Source organism: Nicotiana tomentosiformis, chromosome 3 (assembly GCF_000390325.3).
Source record: "Nicotiana tomentosiformis chromosome 3, ASM39032v3, whole genome shotgun sequence".
NCBI classification, from domain to species: Eukaryota; Viridiplantae; Streptophyta; class Magnoliopsida; order Solanales; family Solanaceae; genus Nicotiana; species Nicotiana tomentosiformis.
In genome coordinates, this window is record NC_090814.1 from 18,996,121 (window position 1) to 19,018,039 (window position 21,919).

At 38.7% G+C, this 21,919-nt stretch overlaps 2 protein-coding genes across 2 annotated transcripts; one reads left to right on the forward strand and one right to left on the reverse strand.

Moving 5' to 3' along the window:
• Positions 1 to 619: 619 nt before the first annotated feature.
• Positions 620 to 1,066, reverse strand: LOC138907441 (uncharacterized). Its single transcript, XM_070198038.1, has one exon. It carries the CDS (start codon positions 1,064 to 1,066, stop codon positions 620 to 622), a length of 447 nt encoding a protein of 148 aa, XP_070054139.1.
• A 2,745-nt stretch (positions 1,067 to 3,811) lies between these two features.
• On the forward strand, positions 3,812 to 4,284 carry LOC138907442 (uncharacterized). Its single transcript, XM_070198039.1, has 2 exons — positions 3,812 to 3,896; positions 4,010 to 4,284. Exons 1-2 carry the CDS (start codon positions 3,812 to 3,814, stop codon positions 4,282 to 4,284), a joined length of 360 nt encoding a protein of 119 aa, XP_070054140.1.
• Positions 4,285 to 21,919: the final 17,635 nt, after the last annotated feature.

Below are 21,919 nucleotides of genomic sequence, written 5' to 3' on the forward strand. Positions count from 1 at the left end.
ACAGAAATTCAAACACGGTATCAACAAAATCAACTCTCGGCCAAACCTCTCAACTTCCAAACCTTTAACTTTCCAACTTTCGCCAAAAAGGCTCAAACCAACCTACGGACCTCCAAATTAATATCCGGACATATTCTTAAGTCCAAAATCACCATGCAAAGCTATTGGAACCATCAAAGCTCCATTCTGGAGTTGTGTACACAAAAGTCAAACTCTGATAAACTCTTTCAACTTAAGCTTCCAACCTTGGGACTAATTGTGCTAATGCATTTCGAAACTTCCACGAAACCAATTCAACCATCCCAGCAAGTAACATAACCACAATTGAACATAAAATAAGCAATAAATAGGGGAACGAGGCTACAATACACAAAACGATCGGCCGGTCATTACATTCCCCCTCTTAAACAAACGTTCGTCCTCGAACGGGTCTAAAATCATACCCGAAGTCTCAAATAAGTGTGGATATCTGCTCTGCATCTCCTGCTCTGTATCGCGTATATCCTCCTCAATTGGCTGACCTCTCTATCGAACCTTCACTGATGCTATTTTCTTTGACCTCAACTTTCGAATCTGCCAACCCAAAATAGCCACTGGCTCCACATTATAAATCAAATCCCTATCTAACTGAACCATCCTGAAGTTCAAAATATGTGAGATCACCATAATACTTCCGAAGTATAGAAACATGAAACATAGGGTGAACACCTGATAGACTAGTTGGCAAGACAAGTTTGTAGGCCACCTCCCCAATCTTCTCAAGCACCTCAAAAAGGCCAATATACCGAGGGTTCAACTTACCCTTCTTCCCGAACCTCATCACACCCTTCATAGGAGATACTCTGAGCAAAACCTTCTCACCCACCATATATGAAACACCGCAAACTTTCTTATTAGCATAACTCTTCTGTCTAGACTGTGTTGTACAAAGCTGTTCCTGAATAACCTTGACCTTCTCCATAGCATCACGAAACAAATCATTGCCTAACAACCTAGCCTCTCCAGGCTCAAACCAACCAACTGGAGAACAAAATCTCCTCCCATACAAGGCTTCATAAGGAGCCATCTAGATACCTAACTGAAAGCTGTTGTTGTAGGCAAACTCTGCTAATTGACGAAACTGATCCCATGAACCCCCGATATCCATAACAGAGGCACGTAACATATCCTTCAAGATCTGAATGGTGTGCTCGGACTGTCCATCCGTATAATGATGGAATGCTTTACTTAGCTCAACCCATGTGCCCAAATTTCACTGCACTGCTCTCCAAAACTGTGATGTGAACTTCGTGCTTTGGTAAAAAATGATGCAAATGGGCACGCCATGCAAGCGGATAATCTCTCGGATGTAGATCGGAGCCTACTGCTCTAAAGAATAGGAAGTCGCCACCAGAATAAAGTGTGCAAACTTAGATAACCGATCCACATTAACCCAAATTGCATCATATTTCCTCGAAGTCTGTGGAAGCTTGATTATGAAATCCATGGTAATATGCTCCCACTTCTACTTCAGCATATTAATCTTTGAGTCAACCCTGCTGGTTTCTATTGCTCAAACTTCACCTGTTGACAATTGAAACACCAAGAGACATATACAATGATATCCTTCTTCATTATCCACCACTAATAGTACTGTTTCAAGTAATGGTACATCTTCATCACACCTGGATGAGTGGAATAGCGCGAACTGTGAGCCTTCTCAAGGATCAAATCTCTCAACCCACCAATATTTGGAACACAGATCCGACCTTGAAGCAAGATAACACCATCATCATCAATCACATCCTCCTTAGCACCACCCCACTGCACCGTATCCTTCAACACCATCAAGTGAGGATCACTAAACTGGTGAGCCTTGATACACCCCAACAATGATGACTGAGCCACAACACAACCAAGAACTCGACTAGGCTCCTAAAAATCCAGTCTCATAAACTGATTGGCCAAGGCCTGAGCATCCATAGTTAGTGACCTCTCTACTACCGGTAAATATGCCAAACTGCCCGTCTCTCTGCCTTCCTACTGAATGCATCAGCCACTACATTAGCCTTTCCCAAATAATATAATATGGTTATATCATAGTCTTCAAGCAACTCTAACCATCTCCGCTGCCGTAAATTAAGGTCCTTATGCTTGAACAGATGCTGGAGACTGATGAGTGGTGATTTTACCACTCATTCCAGTCTCTTTTCTTTAGATTTTGCGTCCTTTAATTATAATATGAGGTTGTTTATGGTGTGTATTGCTAGATTTTCAGGTAAATGATGCCACGAAGATACTTGAATTCAAGTGAAGTGGAATTGAGCAAAAAAGAGTACAAAAGTGCAAAATCTTTCGGTAATTTGGCATCTACGAAACACTGACATTGTATAAAACAATAACAGATAAGAGTGTAGTAACAATAAGCATAATAATAAGCATAAAGAGCAAGTAAAGAAGATAAGCACGTAATTCCAAATTTATCTACAATTAAAGCAATGTATAAATGGATCTAAATGCCAAATTTAGTCATGTATATGGGTCTTGTGTTGTTAAGATTGAGCACTATGAGACTAGGGTTGATCTTGTATTGCTTAATATGGTCAATTTTGAGGTGATTTGGGTATGTATTGGATATCTTCGTGCCACACTATTCTTGATTGTCATGTTAAGATTGTGACGTTGGCTATGCTGGGATTACCAAGGGTTGAATGGAGGGGTTCTCTTGGTCATACTCATAGTAGGATGATTTTATTTTTGACAACTTAACGGATGGCTGAAAAGAGGTGTTTGGCATATCTGGCTTTGCTAGAGATACTAGTTTTGAGACTCTTACTATTGATGCAGTTACAGTAGTGAGGGAGTTTTCGGATATGTTTCGTACAAATATACTGGGCATGCCACTCGATATGGACATTTATTTTGATACTAATTTGTGCTGAGCACTCAACCTATGTCTATTCCATTGTACCTTATGGCTTTAACTGAGTTGAAGGAGTTTAAGGAGTAGTTGTAAGAGTTGTTGGATAAAGGATTCATCATGCCAAGTGTTTCTCCTTGGGTACGTCGGTGTTGTTTGTGAATAAAAAGGATGGTTCCGTGAGGATGTATATTGGTTGTAGGTAGTTGAACAAGCTCACTATCAAGAATAAATATCCATCGCCTCACATTGATGGTTTTTTTGATCATCTTTAAGGTGCCAGGGTGTTCTTGAAGATTGACTTGAGATTGAGTTATCAGAAGTTGAAGATTAGGGCTTCAGACATTCCTAAGACGATTTTCAGGACTCGTTATGGATATTATGAGTTTTTGGTGATGTCTTTTGGTTTGACTAATGCCCCAACAGCTTTCATGCACCAGATGAAGAGTGTATTCCAACCTTATTTGGATTCTTTTATTATTGTGTTCATCGATTATATCTTGGTATATCCCATAGCAGGGAGGAGCAAGAGCAGCATTTGTGGATTGTGCTTTAGATTCTGAGGGAGAAGAAGTTGCATGCCAAGTTCTCCATATGCGAGTTTTGGTTGGATTCGATCGCGATTTTGTGCCACGTGGTGTATAGTGATGGAATCAAGGTGGATCTAAAGAAGATTGAAGCAGTTTAGTGTTGGGCCAGATCTTTTACAGCCATAAAGATCAGGAGTTTCTTGGCTTTGGCAGGCTTCTATTATTGCTTCGCGGAGCAATTTTCATCTATTACAACTCCATTGAACAAGTTTACTCGGAAGGGTGCTTCGTTTAGATGGTCTAATGAGTGTGAGGAGAGCTTTTAGAAGATCAAGACTTCTTTGACTACATTCTAATTTTTGTATCCCCTTGAGGATCGGGGATGTATACTGTCTATTGTGATGCTTTGCACGTTGGCCTTGGTTGTGTGTTGATGCAAGATGGTAGGGTGATTGTCTATGCATCACGTTAGTTGATGCCCCATGAGAAGAACTATCGGATACATGATTTGGAGTTAGCAGCTATCAGGGGTGGTTGGAGTTGTTGAAGCATAATGATATCACTATCTTGTATCATTCAGGGAAGGTGAATATGGTAGCAGATGATTTGAGTAGGAAGGTGGAGAGTATGGGGAGTTTGTCAATGGATGTCCAAGCCTTGGCCGATAGATTTGTGAGGTTGGATATTTCTGAGCCTAGTAAAGTTCTTGCCTATGTTGTTGTGCAATCATCATTGTTTGAGCATATTAATATATGCCAGTATAATGATACTCATTTGCTTGTGCTTAAGGACACTGTATTGCGAGGTGGTGCTAAGGAGGTGGTCATTGGCGATAATGGTGTATTGCGACTTTAGGGTCGAATTTGTGTTTCTAACGTGTATGGTGTCACGTCGCAAATAACACTTTAACGTGACTGGCACCCAGCACACATCACCCGCCAGGAGAACCAGATTTTCATACCTTAACCATCAATTCAGAGCATTTAATAAATTAAATAAGTGTCGAAACAGGCTGATAATTAATTACGAATAATTAATATCTCAAAATACAGATTTAAAACTCTTGCCCAATTCCCACACTAGACCATGGAGCATCTAAAGAATTACCAAAAGAATCAAATCTAGGTGAACTAATTCTAAATAAAATAAATAAAAATAAATAAACACTCTATTGGCAGCCTCCGCGAACAAAGTTGGGGCTCACCTCAATAACTGAATCAACTCTGGGGAACTCATCAGCTATATGTTGCATCGTCAGCAATTGTATCTGCATATACATATAGGTAAGGAGTGAGTTGTACGTAAATATAACCCAGTAAGGTCCCCGACCCGCCACTTTAAGTACCCCTGGAATAAGTGTTAGAAAATATAAATATACAACGAGCACAAAAATCATATACACATAAATCCTTTCACCATATAATTACTCCATAATGTCCAAATAATTATTCAACAACAATATTATATATCTCAGCACAATCTACACTAAGGACTAGTCATAAATGGCATCGCATGAAATTAACCAAACACCCTGACGAGCCTACGGCAACATACACAATGCTCCAATTCTACCACGGCAGCATACACAATGCCTCAAATATATTACGGTAGTAAAGAAATAATTTCTAACACCCCAACGCCATAGCACGAGGGTATGCCACAACACAAATCACTTATTAAATAATTTTAGTTTTTTCACAAAATAATATATATTTGCAGGCGATAAAAGACTATCGATTCTGCCAAGCATATGCTCATCCCAACACATGGAGCAGTAAGACAAAATATACTTTCAAAATTAGATTTTGAAAAGCAAGAATCAAACCTTAAAGTCTCGCTTACCTCGCTAACCGGAAGTTCTCCAACCTTCCAATGTCAAGAACACCAACCAAATGGCCTCTAATGGACTCAATCTATCCAAAACTTTAATTAACAATATCAATTATGCTAGTCGAGATCAAATTTCAATCTTCCTAACGTTCAAGTTTAAAGCTAAATCTTAATATTTATGCCTCAATAAAAAATCCCAATATCTCAATCTAAACACAATATTCAATAAAACACTAATAATAATTGCTAGGAGAGCTCTAGCGATTCGCGATTTGTAAAGACTCACTGTCGAAGTTCGAACAGGCCTCTCATGGCTTCTTCGGCCACTGGCCAGCCTCCTCCTAAGGTTGGTCAGTCGCCAAACACCTCTCAATTGCCTCCCCAATCCATTACAACCCCTAATCCATTACAAAATTACGCGAAATGTTTATAACCAAAAACATTAAATGCGCCCATGCAAACCCTAGCCCAAATACCAATCAAACCAGTCGAGTTTCTTCATGTTGAGCCTATTATCAAGTGGAAGAAGCAAGAAGCTAAATAATCAATCATCCAAAAATGTTTACAATTAGCATTTCTTGGAAAATCTTCTTATTGGAAGCATATGATCAATGAATACGTTAAGTCATTCCCATTCAATGCGTGCTTAAAGGAGCCTGTTCAATAGGTTTAATTGAAGACAACTATGTTTTGATAAGGTTATCATTAATGGAGGATTATGTTCATCTCCTATCCAAGCCTGCGTTCTATTTGAAAGCACAAGGAATGATATGGCAGATGAGGTGCATGAAGTGGAATCCATTGTGGAAGCCTGAGGACGAAACTCCTATTACAGTAACTTGGATCAGCTTTCCCGAGTTGCCACCCAACCTTTTTGGTAAAGACTTTGTCTTTTCTTTGGCAAGTGCAGTTGGTAATCCATTACATGTTGATATAGCAACTCAAAATGGTACTAGACCTTATTGCGCAAAGGTCAAGGTTGAGGTTAATTTATTAGCTAAGTTTCCTAAACGAATTAAAATAGTAGAGGAAGAAGATGAGTCTGGGCCTGAGGAGTTTAAGTGGATCAATATTAAATACGACTACATTCATAAATATTGTAACACTTGGAAGAAGCAAGGACACAATGAACTTGATTGCTAGGTAATTCATCCAGAATTACACAAAAGATTTGAGGAAGGTGATGATGATGGTAATAAAGGAAATGAATTGGTAGGTACTGCAGCTAATACTACAAAGGTGTTAACTAGTGGAAATGTGTTGGGAAAACCTCTTCCTAATCCGGCAAGGAACGAGTGAATGCAAAGGAGGAAGAATAATTATCAAAGAGGTAAGAGTGTCCATATAATTGATAATGTAAAGGAGAAGGAGGATGGAAAATTAAAAGAAAAGATCACTGAAGATGCAGTAGCAACTAAGAATAAATTTGATGCTTTAGAAGTTAATGAAATTGAGAAACCAACATTGATGATCGCTGATGGCAAAGGAGATGGCAATTGCAAGGATAAGGAGAAGAAACAACTGGATAATGAATCCAAGAAGGCACAGGAGAAGAAGTAGTTGAGGAATGCTGAAAATTCCAGCTCCAATCCAAAGGAAGTTGGGATTGTTGTAGCGGCTAAGGATGGAAATATTAATCATATTAATATAGGGATTAGGGTGGAAGAAAGCAAGGAACTTGGAAAGGATAATCTGGTAGGTGCAAGGAGCCCTAATCCTAGTGGTACTGGGACTGGAGATATAGCTACTAAACAAAGAATGGTGGATTGGGTACAAAGAAGATTTGGTACACCAAAGGAAGCACTAAATGTTACACTAAATCATTCCTGTCAGGAGGTGCCTTCACAAACATTTGCTGAATCACTTAAATCAACTGGATCAACTAGGAATGGTAGTTGTTTATGGAATGATGAAGTACAAGTTATAGAAAACAATTCTGAGGCAAATAATAGTCCAGCAATTAATGAGCAAAAGGGCAATACACAGGTGCAACATGCAGACAAAGTTAACACTAGGGCTACAGTAAACCCTAGTTTGCAAAAAAACTAGAGTTGAGAATATGGAAGAAACTAATGTGTAGTAGCCTGAGCAACCAACTGGAGGTCCTAAAGGATCACTAGAACAACCTAGAATCACCGGTGGATCAGTTTTGGGGACATCTGGATAGAAGAACTCTAATAGAACAGTAAATGCTAGAGGAATTGTTCAGGTTTTTGACAATTATAGAGGTGATCCGGTAGAGATTTTGGGTGGTGAACATGTTGGGAATGTTAATATGGAGGTCTTAAAGGATACAATAAGGTCAAACCATCAAACAGCTGATGGAAATACCTCTGATCTTAATGGAATAGTAACTTCTACACAGGTTGCTACAGTAAACCCTAGTCTAGGTAATGCAAGAGGCTTTGTGAGCTATGCAACATAATGCCATTGTATTAGAGAAGGCAAACATGATGACTAAAGGGCAAAATGAGCAGTCTATAGTTCCAAAGGCAACATGAGACATTGAGCAAATTCCGGGCTTGGGCATCAGGAACTGGGTAGACTATGCAGCTTCAGATCAAAGTATCATTGAAGACACCTATTATGACATCACATGACCTAGTGACACATAATGTGGCTCCTGTGGGGATTGATAAATCTTTAATGTAACAACAACAATTTGACAATGAAGGAGATGATGAGTCAATAGCGGGGAACTTCAAACAAGTGGCAAGTGAGGTTGGCCTATCTCCTATAGCTAGTGCTAAGGGTGGAAAGAAAAGTAAGAAGCAGACACTAAATAAAGAGGCACTGGAACCTACAAGAGTTTTGTCCAGGAGGGCAACCTCATAAACTAAATGATGATAAAGACATTTATTTGGAACATAAGGTCTTTGAATACACGGCAGGACTTTCCTAGGGTGATCAACATGCAAAGAGATCATAGTTTCTTTGTCATTTCATTGATGGAACCAATTCAGAATCAAAGGTACATTCATGGTGACTCTTAAGATGTTTCATCATGACATTGGCAAATATGTTATGGTGATCATTTTCTTATGTACTAGGACAAGTTGAATAATGTGAAGGTTGCATTATCTAAATGGAGTAAAGTCACTTTTGGTAACATCTTCATGCAGTTGGCAATATTGGAGGACATTGTAAAGGTGAAAGGGATGTTGTTTGAGGAGGAACAAACAATTTCTAATAGAATAGTGCTCCAACATGCCCAGACAAAATTGAAAAAAATACTTGAGTATTTGGAAGAAGAAAGCTGGGATGACTTGGTTTGCTGAGTGTGATAGAAATACCAACGTTTTTCACAATCATATGAATGACAAAATGAGAAAGTTACAACTAAAGTGGATTCAGAATGAAGATGGAAGCTGGATTGAAGATCAGGTTCAATTGGTTGTTGTTGCTGTGGACTTCTACTAGAATCAGTTTACCAAAAAAGGTAATCTTATAGATTTTTCCTTGCTTGATAATGTAACTTCTATGGTGACTGTGAGGCAATACATGGAGTTGTGTAGATATCCATCACTAGAAGAGGTCAAGGGTGCAGTTTTTGAGCTGAATGGAGACAGTGCTAGTGGTCCTGATGGATTTACTAGAACATTTTATCACATCTGCTGGGAGATTAGTGGATATGATATACACAGCATGGTACTACATTTCTATGGAGGTGCTACACTATCAAAGTCCATAACACACACTAATTTGGTGTTGCTGCCTAAGAAACCTATGGTGCAAATATTTTCTGATCTTAGACCTATAAGTTTGAGAAACTTCATCAGCAAGGTGATATCCAGGGTGCTACATGATAGATTGGAGAAGTTCCTGCCTGCCCTGATTTCCCCTAATCAATCTTATTTGTGAATGGTAGAAGTATCGTTGAAAACATTCTTCTCACACAGGAGATAGTCGCTGATATAAGACTGAGAGCTAAGCCAGCTAATGTGGTGATAAAGCTGGACATGTCTAAAGCCTATGATAGGGTCTCTTGGAAGTATTTGTTACATGTTCTAAGGAGGATAGAGTTTGCTAAGAACTCCATTAATATGGTGTGGAACATAGTATCAAACAATTGGTATTCAATGTTGGTGAAGGGAAGGCCTCAGATTTCTTCAAGTTATGGAGAGGGCTGAAACAAGGTGATCCAGTGTCTCTTGCTTTGTTCATATTGTCAGCAGAACTGCTATCAAGATCTTTAAAAACGTTGTTTGAAAACATAGCCTTTGTAGGATTTGGAATGCCTGAGTGGTCTAAACCACTGAATTATTTGGCATATGTTGATGATTAAAGAAGGCGATGACAGTATTGGGAAGCTATGAGAGGATTTCTGGACAGTTGATTAATAAAGCTAAGAGTTCATACTATATGCATGCCAATATTTCAAATTCATTGCTTCAAGCAGTAGGAAATGCTACAGGTTTTGCTAGAGTAGAATTTCCTTTTACCTACTTGGGATGCCCTATCTCCTATACTGGAAGAAGGAAAGATTAATATAATGATCTCATAAAAAAGGTGAAATCCAAGCTGCACTCTTGAAAAGGTAAGTTGTTATTAGTGCTTGATCCTCCAAATAATATTATTGACCATTTGCACAAGATGTTTGAAAGATTCTTTTGGAGTATAAAGGAGGAAGGCAGGAGTCAGCATTGGGCTTCTTGGCAGAAGTTATGTCTGCCTAAGGAAGAAGGTGGACAAGGTTTCAGATATCTACATGATATCTCTAGAGCTTTGTTTGCTATGCTTTGGTAGAGATTCAGAACAACCAAATCACTATGGTTTAACTTCATGTGGAACAAGTACTGTAAGAAAGAGCTTCCTACTGTAGTGCAGTTTAGGGAAAGATCTCATGTGTGGAGGCAGATGTTGTATGCAAGGGAAGATGTAGAGCATGAGATATTGTGGGAGATGAAGAGTGGTACAACAAATGTATGGCATGAAAACCGGAAAGGCTTATGGGCATTGTATCACTTAGTGCCACCTGAGTTTTATATCAATGATGAGTTACAAGAAGCGATAGAATTGAGGAAAGAAGCTAGATGGAATGAGGAGCTGATTGGCCAAACTTTTCCTGAAGACATTGCTGAACATATTAAACAAAAGGTGCAGTTTGAAGGCAACACTAGATACCGGGACATTCCTTGGTGGAAACTTACCTCTTCAGGTAAGTTTATAGTGAGTACTGCTTGGCATATAGTGAGACATAGAGCTAGCAAACTTTAATTCAAAATACAAGCAAATATGGATTAAAGGGTTACCATTCAAGATCTCATTCATTCTGTGGAGGCTATGGAGGTGGAACTAGCTACTGATTATTTATGGAGAAGGCAAGGGTACATATGTTTTTCTTGGTGTTAGTGTTGTCAACCTACACAAGAGGAATCTTTTGAGCATTTATTCTTGACACGCAATACTGCTACTAGGGTTTGGAAGACTTTTATGAATATTGTAGGGATCAATTTGCAATTTTTATAGGTGCATTAGGTTATTATGAGATGGTGGAATGTTGCATGCAGTCCAAAATTGAAGCCACTATTCTAGGCAGTGCTAGCAATAGTAACTTGAGAGCTGTGGAAGATGAGAAATACTAACAGAAATTGGAGGTTCAATTTCAGTTAATAGGGTAATTCATGAGATCAACTAGACACTACACTTCTTGGAAAATGTTAGGTACAGTTGGCTCACTTACATTCCTTATCTTTGGCCAGACATAGTAAGTTTTTTTAGGAGTATAGGCCAGTGATTGTAACTAAAAGAGTGACAAGGCAATTGCCTTATACTAACTGGCACAAATGCAACACTAATGGAGCATCCAGAGATAATCCAGGCCCCACTTATCTTGGGTTTTGTGTGAGAAATGGTAAAGGTGATTTGGTGTATGCTCAGGCACAACAACTGGAGGAAACAACTAATATTGTGTAAGAGGCAAAGGCTATAGAAAAGGGATTGTCTTATTATGTAGCCCATGACCTACATCCTTTGATATTGGAGACAGACTCACTGGGAATGAAGAATATCATTAAAGGAGAGTGGGTTCCTCCATGGTGTATCAGGGCTAAAGTTAAGAGGATCAAAGAGATGAAAGAGCATTTTAATGTGCTGTTTCTGCTGTATTACGGGAGGGCGACACAGTGGCTAATTATTTAACTAACCTTGTATTTTATTTTGCAGGTACAATCCAATTTCAATCATTCTCTGAACTACCAAGCACAGGAAGGAAGTTAATCAACCTTGACAAGTCTCAAACTCCTAACCTTAGGGTTAGGGTTGCAAAAAGAAAAGCTCTGGATTGATGTCTCTTTATAAAAGATCACAGACTGTTTTTCTATTTGCTTCTATATTGTCTATGTGTTTATAAGGTGACTTACCAGTGGTATTAGCATAGCAGCACACTCATTCGAGTGGTGGCCTAAAGACATATAGAACAGGTAAGATAAACATGAATTACACTTAGGCACATGTAAGTTCAAATAGTTACAGCAAAATACTAGGGCAAGCTTAGTCTGTCTTATGGTTTACAAATGGCTTCAAGGATGATCACTGGTCATATTTTTGCTTACTAAGTTACTGTTGTACTCTACATTGTGGGTGCAGTAATTGGTACATTATTTAAAATCATAGATTACAAATGCAAGACCTTAATGTCTGGTTTGGATCTACTTGTGGTTGTATACTATTATACCATTATCCAGTGGTATTAGCTTGGTTACATGCTCAATCTGGAAATGCTGTAACAGTGTATGGTCTGGTAAATGTAGACAAATTATTGAGGTGAGGTACTATGTTGTTCTCCATACCACCTTGGTGTATAATTCTGGCTTCTTTGAGTTGAATTGGTATTGAACTACTCAGGCTTCTTCATAAGGATATCTACTGTGGTATACACAGTTTCCACACAATGTTTAGGTCAGTTAGCTGCTACATCTTCACATACTTGGAGGACTTCAGAAGAGTTGCTATGTTGGATTCTTGGACAGATTCAAAAGTTGGTGTTATAGATTGGAGATTCACATTTGCCTTGCCCCTTGGAGTGCAAAACTTGGCGCCTGGTGAAAGCTTTAGAGATGCTATTGTGAGGTTTTACCCTTGGCTTATGGATACACACAACATCAAACATTGGAGGCTGTCTCTTCTACTCCTTGTAATAGTTAGCATAAACATAATAACTAGTAGTAGCTTTTCATCTTTATGTTTTGGTTTTAGACAGTTTGTAATCTTTGGACCTTATTCCATATAGCCCCCACAACATGACATAACTGAAGATCACTACTTCTACCTTAGCCTGTAAACCTTAGAATCCAATTTCCAACATCCAAAATTTTCTATAAGAGCTGAGTCTCACATCTACACACTGTATAAGTCTGAACAAGTTGTATCAAGTCATAGCCATAACTCAAGTTGTAATCACATGATATACCGCATAACTCGCGTACTCGTAGCAATAACTTCCAACCACAATAACTGCTCAAAACAAACCTGTTACTGGTAATAAACCTCATATCAAACAAAACCTCCCTCTAAAACCTTTGTACACAGTCGATGATTAAAGAAACACGTAGAAACTCGTAGCCACTTGTCAGATCAACAAGTCATGGAACTCCCCCTCCTTCAACAAGAATTATGGCCAATTTCTAAGCCGACTTCCGATATTATCCTTCCAAATATACCGCAATCAGATCTGATAGCACCCGTTCTAGGTCTGACGACCTCATCTTATCAAATACAGTCGTCCTACCGACATGCCACGCTAATACAACCTTAATCCACAAACCGTGCAATCCGTGCACTAATACGTAACAATTCAAAGGTACCCAAAACGAAAAAATGACTCAAATGGGAGAATCGTCCCGGAAGCTCAACAAGTACCACCACAATCGCAATGCTACGAACCCATCATACATAGTAGAACCCAGACACAGGAATCCAAAACAAAGGATCATATCCCAACATAACTCTGCTGCAATGCATGACCCCATCCTAACACTGTTCCACATGAAATACTTCAAGCCACATGCTCAAAGTCAACAACTACACACAACTCGTCATCAAACACACGAAGTGTATGACCATAACCACGGAGAAGCAAATAGCAGAATATACCACAGTCGAGAGAGAACATAACTAAGGCGCAATCAACCATTCAACACACTAATATCCATCTTGCTCAAATTCCGCTATAAGGACCAAATAGAACCGCACCAGGTGTGCATATAACCAACAAATCACAACCTCTCGTAGCATAGAAGAGTAACTCATAGAACATATCAAACCACGTATAAGCTCAACTTTAACTTAATGGCACATCCCTCAACAATAGTAGTATGAAGTCAACCAATCCGACCCGGTGTAGAATACACATCCTCTTTGGGCCTACAATGGGCTCCAGATCAACTCTGGTCATAAGTACCTAAAGAACCGATCATATTTATTACCTTGCTGATCCAACCTACTACCAAATTGTGCTATTTCTCTGAGTTCCTTCTGAATTACCCTCAAGGTGACACTTCTTATTTCTAGAACACCATGATCCTTAACCAAAACTCACCCCGCGAGATCCTAAAATAAAACCACACCTCCCTAAGGCCTATAAGCCGTTGTATTCCCTCTTAAGTACCCCAAAAGTACGACAACCGAGATACATATTTTGAAGAAACCTTCTGTGAATCTAAAGACGTTTTTCCTCCACCTTCATGATACCAAAATGTAGAATTCATAGTGATACAGAAATATCACGAGTCCCGACACAATCGGATGCAAATCTTGGAGTCTAGCCATATACAAATCCGAATATATTCTCAATTGCAACATAAAAATATTGAATCCATTAGAACCTTCTCGAGAGTCATCCATTCTGCTCAAATCTCAGTTGTGTCATCCAAACGGGCCAAATGACTTGTGCCCTATTAGCACAACAATACCCAAAGAAGTAATCCACACCTTTAAGCAACCAAGCAATTTCCTACTCCATGCGTACTACATCCGTCATGTATAACAACTCAAATCATTCCATGATTTCCATATACTCATAAAGTGTAATATAACCCGTATCTGGAAATTTCCTTGCTAAAGTCATCCTCAAAACCATCCTCTGCAAGTCATAACTGATTCACAATATACCTCAAACTGAAACCGACACAATATATAATCATGCAATCAAAGCGTCGATAGTAGACTCCCCCACTTAGCTCAATGCCATAGAATAGAACATCTGATGACTCACCATACCCATACTCTATTACTGACATAATACTACATGGAGATTCAACTAAATCCTTCATAAGCTCACATAACACAAACCATATAGTACCTCAAATCATCTACTAAGCGCGCAGACATCCACATGACGATCATGTCAACTTGCTCAACCAAATTCAAATCTCAACACATACACCTCGATAGTAGAAAAGAAACTCTCCACACGACATCAGAGGGATCATACCTCTGTAGATTAATCTACATGAGATAACCCACCTTCTTAGCCTCAATTGGCATCTTGCTATACCCTTTTGCAACCACGATTACTATGCCATCACTTACTCTTCTTGAGTCTGAACTCACAAAAAGACATAAAAATCTACTTTGTTCCACAATTAATTAATATGAAAAAAAATCTTTCAACACACTCATAACTCGAGACTATACGTCACATCAGGACAGCAATCTAGCACCTAATAGTCCTTCTTACATCTCAAGCAAACTATTCTCATCATAATCAAATCATCTAAATACATTCCACAGTCACTTCATACTCATCATATAGCCATATAGTCACTCATCGAGTCATAAATTCCACTCATAGGGACGCTATCAGACATATAAGTCCAAAAGAACGTATTCGCACAACCGAAATCCCCGTACTCAAGCTATAGTCAAACCCCGTCCTGAAGTCCTCCAGGCTGGCCCATCATCAGCACATTGAAATCATACCTCGCACCTCATCCATGGAATCACAAGCGGGCGATGCATAGCTGATACTGAGCGCTCACATGCACACATGAATGCATGGAGGGAATTCAAAGAGTTGTGCTTCAAGATGATTCTATGTCGCACGATAAGAAAGTAAAGATAGGAAGTTTATCCTAAATGCCCCGTAGCCTCTCGAAGATAGGTATGGACATCATCATACCAATCCGCAAGACTCTACTAGACACTTGCTCATGACTTGTAGAACCAATGAACCTAAAGCTCTGATACCACCTTGTCATGACTCAAAATTCAAACTATCGGGATAGCACCTAACCCAACCCTCTAGGTAAGCCAATTAACAAAATAACATAATATAATAACACTGATGTGAATCAAAGATAAGATAACTGAATTTTATACAACTCCCCAAGGATTGGTAGTACAAATCATGAGCTTCTAAGATTTAGAATTTACAAAGCTAGTATGAAATAAATGCATCATCTGTCCGAATGTACATAAACAGATTTTCATAAGTCTAGGGCTACCATGAACAAGAGGCAGTTGTAACTGGAACACAGGTACTTCTTCAATGCTAGCTTTTGTCATACACAACAACACCAGCGTCCAAAATCTGCACGCAAGGTGCAGAAGTGTAGTATGAGCACAACCGACCCCATGTACTCAATAAGTAACAAACCTAATCTTAGGTTGAAAGTAGTGACGAGCTGGGACAAAGGTCAGAGTCCAACTCCAATAACCAGCAATAGTCATAACAATAATAATAAAATGGTACATAAAAATAACTCACAGGTAAGATGCTCAACTCGTTCACAGTTACGGAAAGATAGGCATGCTTATCAAGTAGAACAGTAAATCCTAAATCTCTCACCGAAAACACCAAAAGCATATGAATAAGTTTGAAAATTGTGATTTTTTTCAAAAACCTTCAACAATAAACAAGATGTTTCATTTTCAGATAGCATGAGGAAAATGCCTCTCTATGCCTGTATCTCAAGTATGCATGTCAAATACAATGCATCTCAACAATGAACCCATGTACTCACTCTCTCAAAGAACTCGATCTCACTATCCCGCATTTCCACTCATCACACTAAATATTCAACACAATCAGTCACTCGGCATTGTACAGGGCAGATCCAGTCAAATATGTATGACATATTGAGCACGATCACTCGGCACTGTATATGGCCAATCCAGCCTAGGGAAGATCCATCCCAAATATATATATAATAACTGACATTAAGTCACTCAGTACTGTATAGGGCCAATTCAGCCAAGGGAAGATCCATGCCCAGTAAAGATCCATCCCTCAATATAATATCAATTGCACTCACTGTGGGTGTGCAGAGTCCGGAGGGGCTCCTTCAGCCCAAGCGCTATAATATACATGCATAAATTAATGAAACAAGCTGCGATGGGCAGCCCGATCCCATAAATATCACTCACAATGCCCGATCCCATAAATATCACTCACAATCAGGCACTCCGCCTCACTCAGTCATCAATCTCTCTAGTCTCTCGGGATCACAATGTCATGAAACTAGCTCTATATGCTGATATGATGTATCAATAAATAGCAACAGAGACTGAGATATGATATGCAATGAATGAACATGACTGAGTACGAAATTATAATTTAAACATATAATTCGACAACAGAAATGATCTCGGTGGGTCCCAATAATACCAGCATTTGCCTAAGCATGATTTCTAATATAAGTCACAGCTCAGTTTTTCTAATACATGAAAAATACAAGTCAATTGACTACACAGTTCAATGGAATCGACCGAGTCTCAATTTCTATGGTGCACGCCCACACGCCCGCCACCTAGAATGTGTGTCACCTCCAAAAAAATCACATAACACGTATAATCAGGGTTTATACCCTCAGCTCCAAGTTTAGAAGTGTTACTTACCTTGAACAAGCCAAATCTAATACCGAGCAAGCCAAGTGATGCGCCGAAATGCTATCTCGTGCGTACCGACCTCTGAACGGCTCGAAACTAGCCAAAAGCAGCTCAAATACATTAAATAAAGCCCAAAGAAACAATTACAAATGATAAAGGTCGAATCTTTAATCAAAAGCCCAAAATCAACCCAAAAGTTCAACCCGGGCCCGCACCTCGAAACTCGACAAAACTTATAAATTCAATTATGAGTCCAACCATACTAGTTTCACTCAAATCTGACTCTGAATCGATGTTCAAAACTCAAAAACGCACTCTATGAAACTTTATGCTAAAACCCCCAATTTCTCTTTAAAATTCATAATCCAATTACCAAAAATGAAGATAGAATCACGAAATATAATCAAAACCAAGTAGAGAGCACTTACCCCAATTCATATGGTGAGAATTGCTTCATATATCACCTCAATCCGAGCCCCAAATCTCAATATATTATAAAAGAGCCAAAACCTCAAAATATATAGAGTTTGCCCAGCAATTTGGCATTTGCAAACAAAAAGGCAGCTTTTGCGGCGTCGCTTCTACGATAAAACTATGCTCCTGTGGAAAACACGGAACTCCACCCTTCCACACATGCGCAACAGGACCCGCTTCTACGCAAGCGTAGGTGCAACACCTTGTGCTCTTGCGCACATCCTCACTTCTGCGATCACGCTTACCGCTTCCGCACTACCGCATATGCGGTCCACTTCCCCACTTCTATGGATGCCCTGCTCCAGCTTTACTTCACTTCTGCGTTCACTTGGCCATATTTTTAGCTCCGCACCTGCGCCTAATATTCCGCAGCTGCGGTTACACCAAGTTTAGCAAGGGCCAACCATCCCACAAGAATGAAAGATGGTCCAAAACATGTCTGTGACTCACCTACGCCCCTCGGGACCCCTTACGAATATACTAACAAGTCTCATAACATAATACGGAGCTAGTCGACGCCTCAAATCACACATAACAATGTTGAAACAACGAATCACACCTCAAATCGAACTTAAATAAACTTGAACTTTCAACTTCCAAAACTAGCGCCGAAACACATCAAATCAACCCGGAATGAACTCAAATTTTGCACACAAGTCCCAATAACCTCAAAATCAACCTCTGGTCAAACTTATGAACTTTCAAAACCTTTAAATTTCTAACTTTCACCAATTAGTGCCGAATCCTTCTAGGAACATCTAAACGTAAATCTAGGCATATGCCTAAGTCCAAAATCACCATCCGGACCTAACGAAACCATCAAAATTCTGCTCTAGGGTAACATTCACAAAACTCAATCTTGGTCAACTCTTCCAACTTAAAGCTTCAATGATGAAATTCATTCTTCAAAATCGATTCTGAATAACCTGAAAATCAAAACCGACGATTCACATAAGTCATAATACATCATACGGAGTTACTCATGCCCCCAAACAACTGAGCAAAGTACAAATGCTCAAAATGACTGGTCGGGTCGTTACACTTTGACCTCAATTATCGCACATTCCTATCAAGAATAGCTATGTCACCTCCTGATAATTTAAATTTTCATCTAGTTTCACTTTCTCGGGCTTCGATATTTCTCAGACCTCGGCTGTTGGTCAGGCCTAAAGCATACAAAAACCTATAACTGGGCATAGTAACTGGCAGTATCGACTTATTTCTATTGAACGGCAGCTCCGTGAAACTAGTAACTTCTTCCCAATATCGGTACTAACTCACAGTCGGCAAACTTGAACACCACCTTAGCCGAATCCTAAAACTCTATCAACAGGTGAGTGAGCACCCTGTTTCCTCGGATGTTTAGGAAAGCAGTCAGTGCCTCCAGGTGTAACCCAATCTCATCTTCATGTTCCCGATGAATGTTCTTCCCCCACTGCTTCAACTTGTGTGGCACTCCCATCACCATGTTAATCTCAGTGATGTTTTGGTTGATTTCCATTTTCTGAAGTGGGTAAAAGAAGGTTGTTTGGTAAGTATTTGCTTCGGATCCTTCGGTATCTTGTCAGGTTTGTTTGTCTTTCCACAGAAGTCATATCATTAGATGCATGACCCGTTGACATTAGGGTGGCTTCCCTAATTGTGTGTCGATGACAAAGACCGACTCATCTAAGGTTTATGCAGCATATCATATTTTGCTAGAGTAGAGTATTTCCTACTTTTGAGTTGGACTGAAGGCTATGAGAAGTTATATCAATTAACCTGACAAAGCCATTCTCTAAAACTAGAGAGTTTTGAAATGAAGGTTCTGAGGGGAGTAAAAGACAACCCTCGCGTACCATTGTTTGTGATAGTGTACGGCCAAGACTCGATAGGTGAAAATTTGATGATAGTGTATAAAACAGTAACAGATAAGAGTGTACTAACAATAAGCATAATAATAAGCATAAAGAGCAAGTAAAGAAGATAAGCACGTAATTCCAAATTTATCTACATTTAAAGCAATGTACAAATGGATCTAAATGCCAAATTTATTCTAAGTCTACTAAGGTCAGAACCTTAGTGTGAAATCCCCAGCAGAGTCGCCATATTGTTGCACCCTATTTTGCACTTGCCAAAATAAGATTCAACCGGTGATTTCTCTGTTGTTGATGAAAAAGAGTCGTCACCTAATATTTAAAGGTATACTAGGGTACCTATTTAATTACTAAGTCATATTCTTTATTACTCTGCTAACCGATGAGATTATGGGCAAGGGTTCTTGTTCTTCTGAAGGGAAGGTGTTAGGCGCCGCTTAAAATCTACCTGAGGTAGCTTCATAGGATTTAGACTAGATTTAGAATCAATTATTTGTACGACACCTTAACTAGTGTTCTAAGGGTATGGCTTACTGTATATTAGGACATAATTCTTACAAAGGGAGAGTGTAGTTTAACGGAACGGATTTAAAAGGGAGTCTTAGAAAAAGTGATGTTAGTGCATATATGCTTGAAAAGAGCTTAAAGGTATATATGATGTTTGTATGAAACCTGTGAAAAGAGGAGTTAAGCTAGAAAATGTTTTGTATTTTAAGAAGCATGGAGGTTTAGATTACTCTAATGGGATGAAGGTGCTAAGAAAGTAAGCCTAAGATATACCTTGGCTTTTAGACTTGAAGAAAACCATTTAAAGATCTTTATATTTTTGGGTGACAATGCTTTATTTTCGAAATGAATTGATTTCCCCTTTGAAGTTCAAGCTTGCATTTCAAATCTGATTTTCCCTTTTGAAAATGGAGCTGACGTCTCTTACTAAGCTTTTGGGCTTCAAAATCCTTTAAGGAAACAGTTAGCGAAGGCATAGCAGTTTGAAGATACAAACAACTTATAATTAGCAAACGGGAGATTAGTTACTAACTAATACTTCTTTTAATCCTAGGTTCTTTAAGGCTTGCCAAAGTTTTATATGACTTGAGATATAAAGTAAAGCACTCAATTCAATATAAAATTGTTGTATACATGTGAAATAAAACAACGACAAGAACATTACAAAATACAGCAAGACAATAAGGCTAAGGCAATGAAGTAGTAAATAGTAAAGAAGTTTAAAGGAGAGGGTTGGATTATGGTATTTGGGCCTCAAAAGGTAGGACCAGCAGTAATAGAGATGGTGACATCTGGCTTCAAATTTCCAGAAAATACAAAGTATTGCTGGACTTGGACCTGAGTTCCATAAGAATTCAACAGGCCCAAACAAATGTACATGTATAAAACAAGGTCATTAGATATATATTCTGTATATTCAATCATGCATAAAACATATAAGTAAATGATTGGAGCAAAATATAAAAAACTATCAATACTTAAATACTATGAGAACTTATACTAATGTGGCGGTTATATATGGTAAATAATTTATATTGAAAACCTTTCGTTGTCATTAAACACTAAACCCAAAGAGCCCTTTGAATCCCCCAATACTTAAAAGTTCCCAAGGGTCTCAAGGCCCAGGGCAATGCTTGTATCAACGAGAGTAGCCCAACCTAGAGTTAAACTCTACTTTAAAATACCCCTAACCACCAACAACTCATTTTTCCATAGGTTAAGTGCCAATGAGGCTCTTTTAATGTAAACCAACTACCACAATATACCTTACCACAAAAGTATACTTCTCTTGGCAGAATAACATAAGGACACAGAAGCAGTTTTATTTTATAACTACATTTCCAATACTAAGCGAATGAAACACAAATTAAACAAGTCTGAAGGTCAGATTCTAAGCACACATAGAGGCAGGAACACCATAATGTTATTGCTAAGGAACCAAACACTTAGAATCATATTTTAAGGATAGATAAGAGTACCCAATTCAGATATGCAACAACCTAGAAATACAGATCTAGAAATACAGATGCTTCCGTCTTACCACTAGCACACATATAGGTTAACAATATTACTTGGAACTTTTTATAGCATCAGTAAAGGTTCAGACAAACAGCCATAGTTAGCAACCTCTACGGGTGTTATTAAAGATATAAGAACATAATCAGTACTCTTAGCATGAGTACATGTATACAGATTTAAATAGGGAATTCCTAAAGGTGCTTAACAGGATCATAGATTATCAATTTTACTTCATTTTGGAACTGAGGGCAGAATCACATCTTCATAATAGTTTTAACCTTAGGTAAACTATTATGTCCAGGCAGTAATAATAAGAAGTTTCTCTTCGGATTTACATACCAGGTTCAGTTCAGATTAGCAGGGAAAGAGAGGACTGGGTGCAGTTTTAAAACAATGCCCAAGAATATGAAATCATGAAGATAAACAGAGGTACATGCAACATTATCATTCAACTGCACATAGTTGTTTCAGATAAG

What these genes read in the sequence shown, in the direction of transcription:
- LOC138907441 (XM_070198038.1), bottom strand. Translation starts at nt 1,066, where the DNA reads ATGGCTCCTTATGAAGCCTTGTATGGGAGGAGATTTTGTTCTCCAGTT.
- LOC138907442 (XM_070198039.1), top strand. Translation starts at nt 3,812, where the DNA reads ATGTATACTGTCTATTGTGATGCTTTGCACGTTGGCCTTGGTTGTGTG. An exon ending in GGTGATTGTCTATGCATCAC is followed by an intron (nt 3,897 to 4,009) that starts GTTAGTTGATGC and finishes TGTATCATTCAG; the next exon opens with GGAAGGTGAATATGGTAGCA.